The sequence below is a fragment of the Salvelinus sp. IW2-2015 genome, linkage group LG27, assembly GCF_002910315.2.
Source record: "Salvelinus sp. IW2-2015 linkage group LG27, ASM291031v2, whole genome shotgun sequence".
Lineage (NCBI taxonomy): Eukaryota > Metazoa > Chordata > Actinopteri > Salmoniformes > Salmonidae > Salvelinus > Salvelinus sp. IW2-2015.
Window position 1 is genome coordinate 15,278,227 of NC_036867.1, and position 13,488 is coordinate 15,291,714.

Consider the following 13,488-nt stretch of genomic DNA (forward strand, 5'->3'; position numbering starts at 1 on the left):
GAAGTTAAAGCCCTACTATAGTAAGACTTTGAAGGATTTGAGAATGCTACACGCATTTGGAACACGTATTCAGACCCCTTGATTTTCACCATTGTTGTTACATTTACGGCCCTTTAATTATAACATTATTAAATAAATAAATACAATAAAAATAGTAATCTACACAACAATACTCCATTAATGACAAGGCAAAAACTGGATTTTTAGAAAATGTTTGTGAAATTTATAAAAAAATAAAAAACAGAATTTTTTTTTTGTTTTTTCTTATCTAAACATTAACGTATTTCAGAGCAATTTCCTATTAGATCTTGAAATTGAGCTCAGGTCATCCTGCTTACCACATGATGGTCCGTGAGATGTTTTTACAGAACTGGCATTGGAAGTCCACCTCGTTGGTAAATTCAATTGATTGGACATTGATTGGAAAGCAACCACACCTCTATATAAGATTCCCACAGTTGAATGCATGTCAGAGCAAAAAACCTTAGCCATAAGTCAAAAGAATTGTCCGTAGAGGTACGAAGACAAGAATTGTGTTGAGGCCACAGATCCTAGGGTAGGGTTACCAAAACTAATTCTGCATTATTGAAGAAATCCCTTCAAGAACCAACAGTGGCCTCCATCCCACTTAAATGGAAGATCTTGTTGAACCACTCAAGACTTTCCTTATAGCTGTCGCACCTGCCCACATTAGCAATCGGGAGAGAGGAAGGGCTTGGTCGGGAGGTGACCAAGAACCAATGGTCAATCTTAACAGAGCCTCTAGAGTTCCTCGTGGAGCATTGGAGAACTTATCCAGTAGGACAATTTCATATCTGCAGCACTCACCAATCCAGCCTTTATGGTTAGCGGACCAGACGGGAAGCCCACTCCTCAGTAAAAGCAAACATGACAGCCTGCTATGGAGTTTTTACCAACAACGGCACTAAAGACTCTCGGCCATCAGCGCCAAACAGCTCAATCTTGGTTTATCCGTCCAGAGAATCTTTGATTTCTCAGTGTCTTGAGAGTCCTTTATGTGCCTTTGGCAAACTCCAAGCGACTGACGTGTATTTACTGATGGGTTTGCTTCTTTCTGGGCCACGTCTAGCAGAATGGCCTGATTGCTGCTAGGTGACTGCAGAAGATCCGGTTGTCCTTCTCCTGCGTACCACGGTTATAATCCCATCTTCTATATAGCAGGATACTCTTGGAGACCTCTGTGTCAGATGTCGACTTGTGCTTTAGCTTAAATACCTTCGATTGGCGCCTCAAATCAGAGCGTACAGGCCCTTTATTGCCCTTCTCACTTAATCTGTTGTCATGGTCTCCAGCGTCAGCCGCTTGTTGAAATTCAAGCCATGAAGTTAGATAGATGCCAATAATTGACATAAATTGCTTACATATTTCAAAATAACTTCCCATGTGCCAACGTATCGTCACTGTCGGAATGCGCATGGTGAAACCTTGCACTCCTGTAGAACTGCTCTGCAAAGAAAACATTATTTTTTAGTAACAGGAAGGAAAAAAGGCAATTTTTGCTTAGCGTAAGGCATTTAGGAAGTTAATGTGGAGTTGGAGTTTTAAGTACGGGTGACCATCACGTGCCCTGCCGTACCTTCAAAAATGACTTTCAGCAAATCATCATTATTAAAATTATACCTAAGTTTATATTCGTCATTCTGTTGTTAACAGAACGCTCACAAATGGAAACAATTCCATCCCCTTGTCGAAATGTATAAATAATGGTTGTCGATCTTTAGAACATTTCTGCTATATCTGCCAATTGCCATACAACATATTCGAAATGATTTTTTGCGAACATTAGCTTTTGTCTAATACAAATGGGTTCAATGGAAACAAGGGTTATTCTAAACTATCTAAACAGTTATCTAACTAATCATGGATCCGAATACTGACGGGCACGCAGGGCATTGTGCCCAGGGGCTCTGACCTCAGGGGGCCCCATTACTTTGTTAGTCACCCTCACTCACTATATCATTAACATGGACATACGTCATGGCAAAATGTGGTAGAATTAAATTAAATTAGCTTTAACCCTGCAAAAAATGTATCTTCATGCCCCCCATTGGCAAAATAAGTAGAATTTGCAATGAAATATGTTTATAAAAGGTGGCAACATGTTTCTCTTCCGCCCATGGCAAAATGTGTGCATTCTGGCAAGAAAGCTTGCTTTAAAAAGTGATTTTTTAATATTTCTTATAAGTTAAAATATTAGGAAATTGCATGAAAATTTGTTTATAAAATTGCAACAAAAAAATTCCGGCCTTGGCAAAATGTGGCTTTAAAACGTACATTTTATTTTATGGTAAACACTTTTGTTATGAGTCATGCTGAGTTTAATTAGCTTTCTTGATATGCCACACCTGTCAGGTAGATTACATGTACATTATCTTGGCACAAGGAGAAATGCTCACTAAGTAGAGATGTAAAATTTCTGGCACATTAATTTGAGAGAACGTTAGCTGTTGTGCATTATGGAAAATTACTGGGATCTTTTTTTATTGAGCTTATAAATCATTGGGACAAACCTTTACATGTTGTGTTTATATTTTTGTTCAGTATTCATAGACTAAACCACAGACATTGAATAGGCTCTATCGCTTGGAGAACCCAGATGGACTACAAAGTGTTCCAGAACTGGATAGAAAATATAAAAGGGAAATGTGTCCTTATGAGGTGCTTTTAAGACAGGTTGACAACAAATGTTTCTTCTTGATACCTGCAGGGCCCAAGGCCTCTCTGTGTTCACAGTAGACGCAGGCATGGAGTATGATTTGTCAGAATCACTCAGATCTGAGGAAATGTGTTGATTGTTCCCAGCAGTTCCCTCTTCTAGTGATGCGGTGGGATAGAACGAGGTAAGAGGCAAAGCCATCTCAGCCAAGATGGGAGTCTGATTGGAGGAGTTGGGCCTAGTGAGATAGAGGTAAAAAGGCATAGCCACAGCCACAGCATACAGGAGTAAAGTTTATCACTTCCTCACCTGAAAGATTGGAGACCTGATAGTACTGATAGTCTTGATACTCACGACAAGTCGTTCATTAATACCATTGGGGAATTCAAGTCCTGATATCATGAGTATTTATTAGCTTATTTTTCAGGTTTAATTAGATATTAAAAGGAAAGGGGGATAGCTAGTCAGTGTATCAACCTGAATGATTCAACTGAAATGTTTTCTGTTCCGCATTTAACAAACCCCTCTGAACAGAGAGGTGGTGGGCTGCCATATCGGACATTCCACGTCTCGGGCTGCCGGGGAACAGGTGGGTTAACGGCCTTGCTCAGGGGAGAACGACATTTTTTTTTACCTTGTTCAGCTCTGGGATTTCAATTCCAGCAACCTTTTGGTTACTGGCCAATGCTCTAACCACTAGGCTACCTGTGTTGTTTTGTTTTGTTGTCTGTAGTAGTTACTAGTAGTAGTAGTAGTAGTTAGAGTAGTACGTAGTATAGTAGTTGTGAGTAGTGTGTATGAGTAGTAGTAGTCTAGTAGTTAGTAGAATGTCAGTAGTTAGTTAGTGTGTGGTAGTAGGTATAGTGTGTAGTTAGTAGTATAGTAAGAGTAGTCCAGTAGGTAGTAGTAGATCAGTCCAGTAGTAGTAGTTAGTATAACGTAGTGAGTATATAAGGACAACACACAGTCGTGTAGTAATGCGCAGCACTAATATCGCCCGGGCGTTTGCAGTTTAGGGGCTAATGCCAAGTGGTTCTCAACCTCTCCTCGGGCCCCCCAGACCACTTCTCACAGTTTGTCTGTTAGCCATGAGCTAGCTCACCTGATGCAATAGTCATGGGCTTGATATTAGTGACAAGATGAACATTCACAATGGCTAGCGCGTGGAATTGGCTTAAATACACTAGCCAATGGTCTGGGAATCCCTGAGCCGATTGTTTGAGAACTACTGTGAGTCATGTGAAGACTGATGAGGGTGCAAGTCCAATTTTGCAACAAAAAAAAATCTGAGACCCATAATTTGCACACGTTTCTGGTTTCTGTCATTGTGATTTTTTCTTCATACTGGCACAGTTACGTTTGTTCAACAAGGGTGCTTTTGAACTATAACTGCATTTGGTGAAATTTCGGTTTAGTTTCTTTTGAGCAGATTAGACTCAATATCTAAAATTGACTAATGGAAGTAGTTGCAAATAGAACGCTGGTTTGCTTTCTCTCTACCAATCATCCTGGCAGAAGTAGAGGAGAAGCGTAAGCCTCTTTGTCTGTCAGACATACAGGCATGTTTTGCAGTCCAATTACGACAATCGAACTTTATCTTTCATGTATTCGGCTTTTCTAGGAATGATTCAAAATGTAAATGGTTTAATTGCATTTGCGGACCTCGTGTGGCAATCGCATGCATTGGTAATGGAGAATGCCGCACTGGAGCCATGCTTAAACAATGTAAACAAAGACAACATTCAACAACTACACAGTATCTTTTCCTAGCTAACGCTAACAGTTTACTTCTCTGTACGTATTGCCCTCTATTATTGCACTGTAATGCAGTTCTCTAGCAGATTATAAAGTATTGCCCCTGTCCATTAATAACACGTGTAATTTAGGAAGGCAAACCAAGTGGAAAGAATCCACAGATCGAAGTCTGAGTAAGTGTTGTAATTTACAAACAACTAAGACATTTCATTAATTTAGGCTGAGAAGTAAACTTGTAGACAACTTCAATGCGTTCCGCTATTGAATGGTAACCCACCAGTAAGCATAATACAACAACCTCTTATTTTAACAGAAACACCAAAAACGGCAGATTTAGAGAAATGTTCTTATGCAATTTTCTGGATGTTTTCATGTTGTGAAAAACAAATCTGGATCAACAGCAGAAATACCATGTCTGACCATGTCAGAGATGATGCGGTTTGTGAAGTACCACTGTTAGCAACAAACATTTTGATTTTGGATATGTTTTTATATCATCCAGCTCCTTTAATTTTTGTGTCTGAAGCGCTAAATAAAATATAGCATGCCAGACTGCTCGGTGAGGAGCAGCCTGTCTTTAAAATGATACAGAGAATGAAATGTCAGGAATAGGCCAGTACATTGAACAATTCCATCCCTACTCCCAAAAGAAAAAACAATTCAGAATGGGGGGGGGGGAAGAAATCTCAACCAGTAAATGAAAAGCCTGCTGCCCCCTATCACCAGTCCACAAACAGAATCCGCTCTACTACTTTAACACACAAAACACTGACAGGCAAAACAAAAAGCACCTGGGACTTGCATGATTGTATGTCCCCTTTGAATTTGTTACAAGGCCCTGTTTCTTTAGTTATTGTGTTGTAGCTTGCCCGTTTGCTATTCGCCTGTGCTCCGTCGCTGGGTTGTCAGCAGACAAACTTGATGAAGGCAGTGGGAGTGCAGCCGATGTGTTTAAGGCTTTGCCAGAGATTACTAGATAGGAACAAGTAACATGCTCCCACCAGTCTCTTGGCCCATGCTCTGTAGACGCGATTCACGTTTCACTCAATTTTTCCCCCTCATGGGTTTTGTTAATATACATTTTCTGTCAGACTCCTCTTAGCATGCCTACTGAATATTTATTAATTGAAAATGTGTTGATTTGGTAGAGCCTCATCAGCCTAAAAAAGAAAAAGAAAAGGAAACTTACCAGACTAAAAAAACCTCTGCAAAACAGTGCATGTTGTTCTCTGTATGGAGGCAAAGAGTTTGTTGTTGTTCTGTGTTATGGCTCGGTAAACCGTGACAAATGCCCATGCATTAGAAATTTCACAATGGGAATAAACAGGGGAAATAGACATGGCGGTGTGAGTGGGAAACGATGGTTCTTGGAAATGACATTCTCTCCACACATTGCCCGCGGCCCTCACCTCTCCCATAGTGCTCATAATAGACAGTTCTTTTGTTTTTGTGTTTGATGCACCATATAGGCGGGCCACAGTCTATGCAGCATTGGTTATAAAACTTGGGTTATGGGAATATTCAGGCTGTGACAGCAAATGTACAACAGGAGAATATGGCAGCAGCACACATGCTTGGGGTTCCTAGGAGGGTTGTAATCAATTTATGTTCCCGGGACAGTGTGGCACAGCCAGTAGAGAGGAAGGATGATCTGGTTACAGATGGAGAGTGGACTGGCCTTCGACGTTTATTTGTGTATCTAGAAACATTTACCTTGCTTATGGTGAAAGGGAATTTTCTATGGAATTTTTGTATTGAATTTCCTACCTTGCTGATAGGGAATCTGAATTTGGTATGGGAATTCCCTATCAGCAATGTGAATGCATGAATCTGTGCCAGTGTAATATTCGGTGTATTATAGACGAGTTATGCTGGATTGTTTTAACTGAATCCCTCTTTCAAACTAGGAAGAGGACAGCGAGGAGGAGCCTAAGCTGAAGTATGAGCGACTGGCCAATGGGGTGACTGAGATTCTCCAAAAGGATGCTGCCAGCTGTATGACTGTCCATGATAAGGTACAGGTCCTAACCTAGAAAAGCTTTGCTGGCTAAACTACACTAGATTTAAAATGTCATTGTTTACGCACGTTTGATATATTCAATGTCGGTTAGCATTCTCTTTCTACAACATGGAGAGGCAGGCCATTTCTTTCTCACCCTCCACTCATCCCTTTCACTCAGGGAAGGTACACATCAGCTGCCGCCGGCCATTTTCTTTATCCCTTTCTTCTTCAGTTTCTTTCAGCTTTTTGCTCCCATGTTCTCTTTTTGAACGTTTCTGTTTTTCAGCGGGCCATCTGAGCTGGATGGCTAATCGTTATGGCACCGCGTGCACTCATGCACGTCTGAACAGAGGACGAGTCATACCTGGTTACGTCTGCTCACCTGATGTTTTATTAACCACTATTGATTTTCACTTATTTATTTTTTCTCTCCTCTCCTCTCTGATCCTAAAAACAAGCAATCGTGCCAGAGTGAGAGACATTGCTGTGCAGAAATTCCACATTTTACCCGACATTCCTTCTTGCCGGTGTTTTTGTTCTTGTGCACCGCCTGCCAGCTACGCTACCTGTACTGTGACACAAACCCCCGACCCAGCCAACCCCCAGCACCTATAAAACCACCAACACGCCGCTTTGCCTGATGTTGCCTCATATTTTCAGTGCCTGAATCGGAATTTAATTTGAACAATTCCATTCTAATAAATCATTTTTAAAAGTCGCTCCGCCTCGCAAGGTTGATCCCTTTATTTATTTATTTTTGGGGTATTTTATTTGGGGAGATTGCAGGGGCTCTGTTTGACATGCTCAGCTGTGCCTGTAAATATAAGCATTTCATTACAGACTGCACTGAAGCATGGTGGGCTCACCGCACACACAGGGGAGAGGGATTAGGGGGAGGGGCTCGAGCTGGGCCTGTGTGGAAGAACGCACACTTAATCTAATGCCAAAAAGCCTCCCAGTTTTTATAATTTCTTGTCCCAGCGGACCTACACATACGTACACTCTCTCTCTCACACACACACTTCAACACACTCACATACTGTGCAGAAGCAGGAAACGTGGGAAACCAGTTGCTGCTCTGTAGAAAATAATAGCTTTATGGTGGGCAGGAGAGGCGGTGGTTGGGTTGCTGGCGACGCAAGGAGAAGCCAGATGTACAGCGCATGTATTATGTTTAAGCYMTTTAATTTGAGAGACAAAATACCATTTCACACTGTCTGCTTTAATAAACAGGGTTTTCCCACCCTCTGTAATTTCACAGTTTTTGCCCCAGAGCCCACTACTCGCCTTCCCCAGCTATGCTAGACAGAGTGCATTTTTAATCCTCTTGCCACAGCTTTCACCAGTAGTACACARTTTTGCTAAAAATCTTGAATTGTCCTAACGATTAATCTCAGGTTTATTCCATTTCAGTTCCTTGCACTGGGCACTCACTTTGGGAAGGTTTTCCTTCTGGACATCCAAGGAAATCTGACTCAGAAGTTTGAAATTGTAAGTACTCAACTCAATTCCAAATAATGCTCTCAGAACGTTCCCAGTCATTCAGTGTCAATGTTGTTGTGGTCTTTCCTCAGAGTCCAGTGAAGATCAACCAGATCAGTCTGGATGAAAGTGGAGAGCATATGGGGATCTGCTCTGAGGACGGCAAGGTGAGATCATCTCTCTGCTCCAAACTGGTGGCCGTACAGGCCGTACGAGTGACACTCCACTGGGCACAGATGTCAATTCAACGTCTATTCCACGTTAGTTCAACGTAAATTCATTGAAATTACGTGGAAACAACGTTGATTCAATTAGGGAATAGGGTGCCATTTGGAATGTAGCCTCGATCTCTGCCCCACCATTAAGTGGCAAGGTATTATGTGTAATACGTTGAACATCACTTTGCATTTACCATGAAATTATATAATGTGTTGAACTCATTTCATCAATGCCAAAAGCAAAGGATATTCTTGTTCATATTTAGAATTTAATGGAACTTGTTACCTGGAGAAAGGGAATTTAGAAATACGGTATGTGCCCTAGTACTCATAAGTTTTACAAACCAGAAGCTTTATCTTCCTCATACCTGTTTACTTTCATAAATCTACAAATGTATAGGGTTTTGAACAAGCACATGTTCATGTTCTAAGGGGAAAGACTCTCCCATCTGTCTGCCTGGCTGTCAGTCATCGGGTCTCTATGGATACCCTCTCAGTGCTCTCTACCTTCTTGTTATCGCTCCTCTCCTGATCATTATTACCATCCTTCATGGATCCTGCAGTCCAGATATGCTCTCTGATATCGCCTCCTCGCTCGCACTCCAGCGGCGAAACAAGATCTTGTCGCACAGAAAGTGGCGTTGACAATTAAAATCGACGCCGCTGCAGTTTTTCATCCTCGACCAATTCAGTTTGCCATTAATCTGTGTCACTCCCTTCAAATAATCCTGAATCATCTATGGGATTGAAAATGAAGAGTGAAAAAGGGCGTGATGTTTCTTTTTGAAACTTTCTTTTTGACTCCCAGACAGTCAGGCTGTGGTACAGTGTAATTGTTTCATAAGGTATTGCGGTAACTACAGTAACTGCGGCTGTGGTAAAGCCAAAGATTACGATGCTCGTGTCAAAGCACCAGAGGGTTCAGAGATTCAACCTGGCCACTAATTGGTGACCCAGTGGAAGGGTAGCAGTGATCCAATCAGTCTTGCTGTCCAGAACTCCCCCTGCATACACAAGAGTGCCTCAGAAACAGCTGCAAACACAGTACAGATTTTTTTATATTTTTATACTGACATTCTACACTTTCTCTATTGCAGGTTCAAGTGTTTGGACTCTACACAAGGGAGGGCTTCCATGAGAACTTTGACTGCCCTGTCAAAGTAAGCGGATGTCAAATACTTGTACTTCTTTTAACTTCATACTTTTTAGTTGAGAGTATATGTACGAGGTGGTATACTAATATATTCAGTGCGTCTCAAGATAGCCCCCACCATTGCTTCTAAACTCTTGACGCGTTCTAAAATGGATCCACTCGCCATGTTCTCCAGGTGGTGGCGTTGCACCCTCGGTTCAGCAGTTCAAGCTACAAACAATTTGTCACCGGAGGCAACAAGGTGAGATTTGAAAGGTATTTTTCAATGTAATTTCAGTATATAGCCCATCTCAAGTGTTAGCAGTGTAGTTGAAAACTGTTGAGCGTTAGCTAATGCGGATAGGATATTAGCCGTTGTTTTTCAAAATGAATTCATTTAGATGTTGTTCTTGTGAGCCTCCTCCCTTGTAGGCTTTTGCTGGGTGGTGTGAAAGGCTCTTACTTTCCCCTGTCTCTCGTCTGGAGTGCACTCCGGGGCAAGCGGCCCATTTTCACAAAGTGCTGCTCGCTCAACAGTGTTTGAAAGGCAGTGCTTCACAAGCACACCAAATAGATGTCATTATCAGGAGGACCCATAGTCTTAGGGTCCTGGGTAGGCTGACACAGCAGTCTCTTCTCTATCATACCCATAAATGTGTCTCAGATTCAGAAAACACTTTATGGTAGGTACTAATGTTCCCTTTCCATGGCCAAAGACTGCAGTCTGCCGCAACACCACTTAGTGCAAATGATACAACAGAAAAAAAATCTGTACAGCACGGTAAAATCCCCCCCAACAACATTGGAGAAAAAAAGTTATATACATACCTACAACCCTGGCGAAGGTAAAAGTGTTTAAGCTGCTCGACTTATGAAACGCTCATTGTTAGTGTTATTTTTCCATTTTCTCACAATTGGTACTGATTTCTTCCCTCTCCGTGTGCTCAAGACCCTCCATAAAGCACCCTGTGAGGAAAATCAATAAGCCTCAAATGGAGCCACATCCTGTCAAAGGCAATTCAATTCCGTCTCCACAGTTCTTCCAGTGTCATATCCTCTCTTTGTGGAGAGAACTGTTAACATTTCCAGACTGTTGAATTAAAGGCCGGGGCTGTCTCCCTCTCGCCGCCCCCCCCCCGTTCATAATAACTAAAGGCTATTGTACATCCGTCTATATGACTGTGACACTGAGAGATGCTTTAAAAGGGCCTGAAATGCTTTTTATGTATATGGCCTTCTCTGAGGTGAAGCCACAGCCGACTGAAAAGAGGGACTACAGCCATCGTTATGTCTCAAAGCCATTGACGAGAATCAGTGATTCAGAGAAATACCACGTATGCCGTCAAACCTACTGAAATAAGGACGTTCTCGAGAATTGATTTTGTCAGTCTTGTATGAAGACCACAATCTTTCGTGCCATCTTTAGTTTACCCTTCCAGTTCTTTACTCACATCATGTAAATATCATAAACATTGATCAGTTAGTTGAATCAGGTAAAGATGAGATCATGTCTGCTCACTGAGCTGTGCTAGACAGTGTTGAAAGACAATGTCTGTTTACTTAATATTTATGATAAAGCTCAAGTTGAATACAATCCTCCCACTCTGGGAGACCCACTGACACAACACTGTCTGTCCTCCTGTCCCTGTGCTCTACTGCCCTCTGGTGGTGGAAATACAAGAACCACAATCCACTGCTCGAAGGACACCGTTGCTTGTGCCTGTCTTGAAACCATGGTAGTAAGTTGGATATTAATGGCACATGGTTCTGATGTGAAATGTTTTTTTATGTTGCTCTCCCAAGCTTCTTCTGTATGAGAGGAACTGGCTGAACCGTTGGAAGACATCCACTGTGCACGAAGGGGAGGGCACCATCACTAACGTCCAGTGGAGGGCCAATCTCATCGCCTGGGCCAACAATGTGGTAAGGACAGCAGTCAAAGCTTCAGATACATGGACTATACAGGAAACATGGTGGACTTTTATTGTATCTGTTTGGAATTATTTTTGTTGTTGTTGCATCATACAGCGTGTCATCTTAAATAGACGCGTTGACATGTCTGTCACAAACATGAAATGCATAGTGCGTTAGACATGCAAAGAGTGAATATACTCTGTTTGTATTGGTCTCTTTCAGGGGGTGAAAATCTATGACATCAGCACCAAACAACGAATCACCAACGTCTTACGGGATAACGTCAGCCTGCGGCCTGATATGTACCCGTGCAGTCTGTGCTGGAAAGACAACTCCACCCTTATCATCGGCTGGGGCTCCTCCGTTAAGATCTGTGCCGTGAAGGAGAGGGACCACGCGGAGATGAGAGACCTTCCTAGCCGTTATGTGGAAATTGGTGAGGGCGGGGCATGCATGTACTAGTCACAGTTTTAATGTAACGACATGTTTTGTTGGGACTTTACTGTAACAGGATGTGGAGGTGATGTGGAGTCATTTGGGCTTCTCTCTTGCAGTGTCTGCGTTTGAAACCGAGTTCTTCATCAGTGGCCTGGCGCCTCTAGCAGACCAGCTGGTCAACCTGTACTTTGTGAAGGGAAACTCTGACCACATGGTACTGTTTGGTTAGATACTGTGTGATGGAATGGCTTAAGTGGTCACAGACATGATATTTAAATGTTGATCTGGTCGACATGTTTACGTGTGTGTGCGTGTGTGCGTGTGTGCGTGTGTGCGTGTGTGTGTGCGTGTGCGTGTGCGTGTGCGTGTGTGTGCGTGTGTGTGTGTGTGTGTGTGTGTGTGTGTCTGATCAGGAGGAGGAGTTCAGAGCACGGCCTCGTCTGGACATCATCCAGCCTCTCCCAGAGGGCTTTGAGGAGATCTCATCAGACGCCCTGACCGTCCGCAACTTCCAGGAGAACGAGTGTCGAGACTACCGGCTGGGTGAGTCGGTCAGATACCTCCCCCCGGCAAACACTACTCCGAGAGACAGTCTGCATTTCCACGTTCTAGCTACTTTAACCTACTATGCAGGATAGATCACATGCTCTGTCCTGTACCCTCGTGTCAACAGAACATTCTGAGGGAGAATCCCTGTTCTACATCATCAGCCCGAAAGACATTGTGGTGGCCAAAGAGAGAGACCAGGATGACCACATTGACTGGCTGCTGGACAAGAAGAAGTATGAGGTCAGTGTTTTTAAGGATCCAGTCAAGCAGACTTGGTATGAGGATTTCAGTATTTTTGCTGCGTTGTACAGTATCTTCTCATGTGATCAGTTGAGAGCAGATTTTCAGGAAATGTGTTGCATTGAGATACATATTATATACCTTATAAGACATTAGAAGATATGCGTGCTTATAACAGGTAATAATGCATTATACAGGAAGCTCTGATGGCTGCTGAGATCAGCTTCAAGAACGTTAAACGCCATGAAGTCCAGGTACTGTATAGGCATTGGTCATGTTTTATTCGTACCTTGAATAGTGCTATTCACTCTCTATTCTTGCTCCTATTTTACCTACACATATGTATTTTACCGGATCCCACCATAAGTCAACCCGCTTTAGCAAATTAACGACGCAGAGGTTGGTAAAGTAACCTTTGTCTTCTCAGTTGGTTGAAATCACATGATACACACCAGATGAAACTACAGAACATACAACACTTGATGAAATTCCAGAAGACACAGTCCATTACTCATGTTTTGTTCCCTAATGGACTTTCTCTTCTGTTCTAATCAGAAAATTGGGATGGCCTACATAAATCACCTGGTGGAGAAGGGTGACTACGACACCGCTGCCAGGTACTACAGCCTTTTAGTTCTGTCAGTTGTGTTTCTTCTGCAAAATACCAGTACAAGGAGTAGATTAAGTGATTGTTCCCCCTCTCTCTCGCTCTCTCTCTCTTGTTCTCTTCAATCCAGGAAGTGTCAGAAGGTGCTGGGGAAAAACATGGAACTCTGGGAGAATGAGGTGTACAGGTTTAAAACCATTGGGCAGTTGAAGGTGAGTCAGTCCACCTTGTGACATCGCAAAGTGACAGGGCCAGGACGATACCCGTATTCGCGATACTCCTTAGTATCGTGGCAAGGAAACCGAACACAAAGCAGATTTCACTTTAGGAAAACACCCCTAATGTTGGACACAAACATCATTATGTTGTCATCCAGTCACAGGTATTTATTTTCCAAGCTATAGCACACAATATTATACATACAGCAGGTTTTAAAGAACCAAAGAGTTTGGTATGCTTCGTGTTTTCATTTTT

General features: G+C 42.4%; 2 protein-coding genes across 3 annotated transcripts in view; both read left to right on the top strand.

The window, feature by feature from the left end:
* The window catches only part of LOC111953891 (vacuolar protein sorting-associated protein 41 homolog), a 35,923-nt gene that overhangs the window by 11,644 nt on the left and 10,791 nt on the right, over window positions 1-13,488 (top strand). The window contains exons 1-13 of one of the 2 annotated variants that reach the window (XM_023973383.2): window positions 6,342-6,447; window positions 7,848-7,925; window positions 8,009-8,083; window positions 9,232-9,294; window positions 9,463-9,528; window positions 11,070-11,189; window positions 11,403-11,616; window positions 11,735-11,832; window positions 12,032-12,161; window positions 12,292-12,407; window positions 12,605-12,661; window positions 12,963-13,024; window positions 13,145-13,226. In XM_023973383.2, coding sequence (XP_023829151.2) covers window positions 6,430-6,447; window positions 7,848-7,925; window positions 8,009-8,083; window positions 9,232-9,294; window positions 9,463-9,528; window positions 11,070-11,189; window positions 11,403-11,616; window positions 11,735-11,832; window positions 12,032-12,161; window positions 12,292-12,407; window positions 12,605-12,661; window positions 12,963-13,024; window positions 13,145-13,226 — 1,179 coding nt within the window. In that variant the 5' untranslated portion in view covers window positions 6,342-6,429. Of the gene's footprint in view, window positions 1-6,341; window positions 6,448-7,847; window positions 7,926-8,008; window positions 8,084-9,231; window positions 9,295-9,462; window positions 9,529-11,069; window positions 11,190-11,402; window positions 11,617-11,734; window positions 11,833-12,031; window positions 12,162-12,291; window positions 12,408-12,604; window positions 12,662-12,962; window positions 13,025-13,144; window positions 13,227-13,488 lie in introns of those variants that run through there. The other variant, XM_070435420.1, reaches the window with a different exon arrangement.
* Window positions 13,468-13,488, top strand: part of LOC139023166 (vacuolar protein sorting-associated protein 41 homolog) — a 5,851-nt gene continuing 5,830 nt past the window's right edge. Inside the window, exon 1 of the mRNA XM_070435639.1 lies at window positions 13,468-13,476. Within this exon, the coding sequence (XP_070291740.1) occupies window positions 13,468-13,476 (9 nt within the window). The remainder of the gene's footprint in view (window positions 13,477-13,488) is intronic.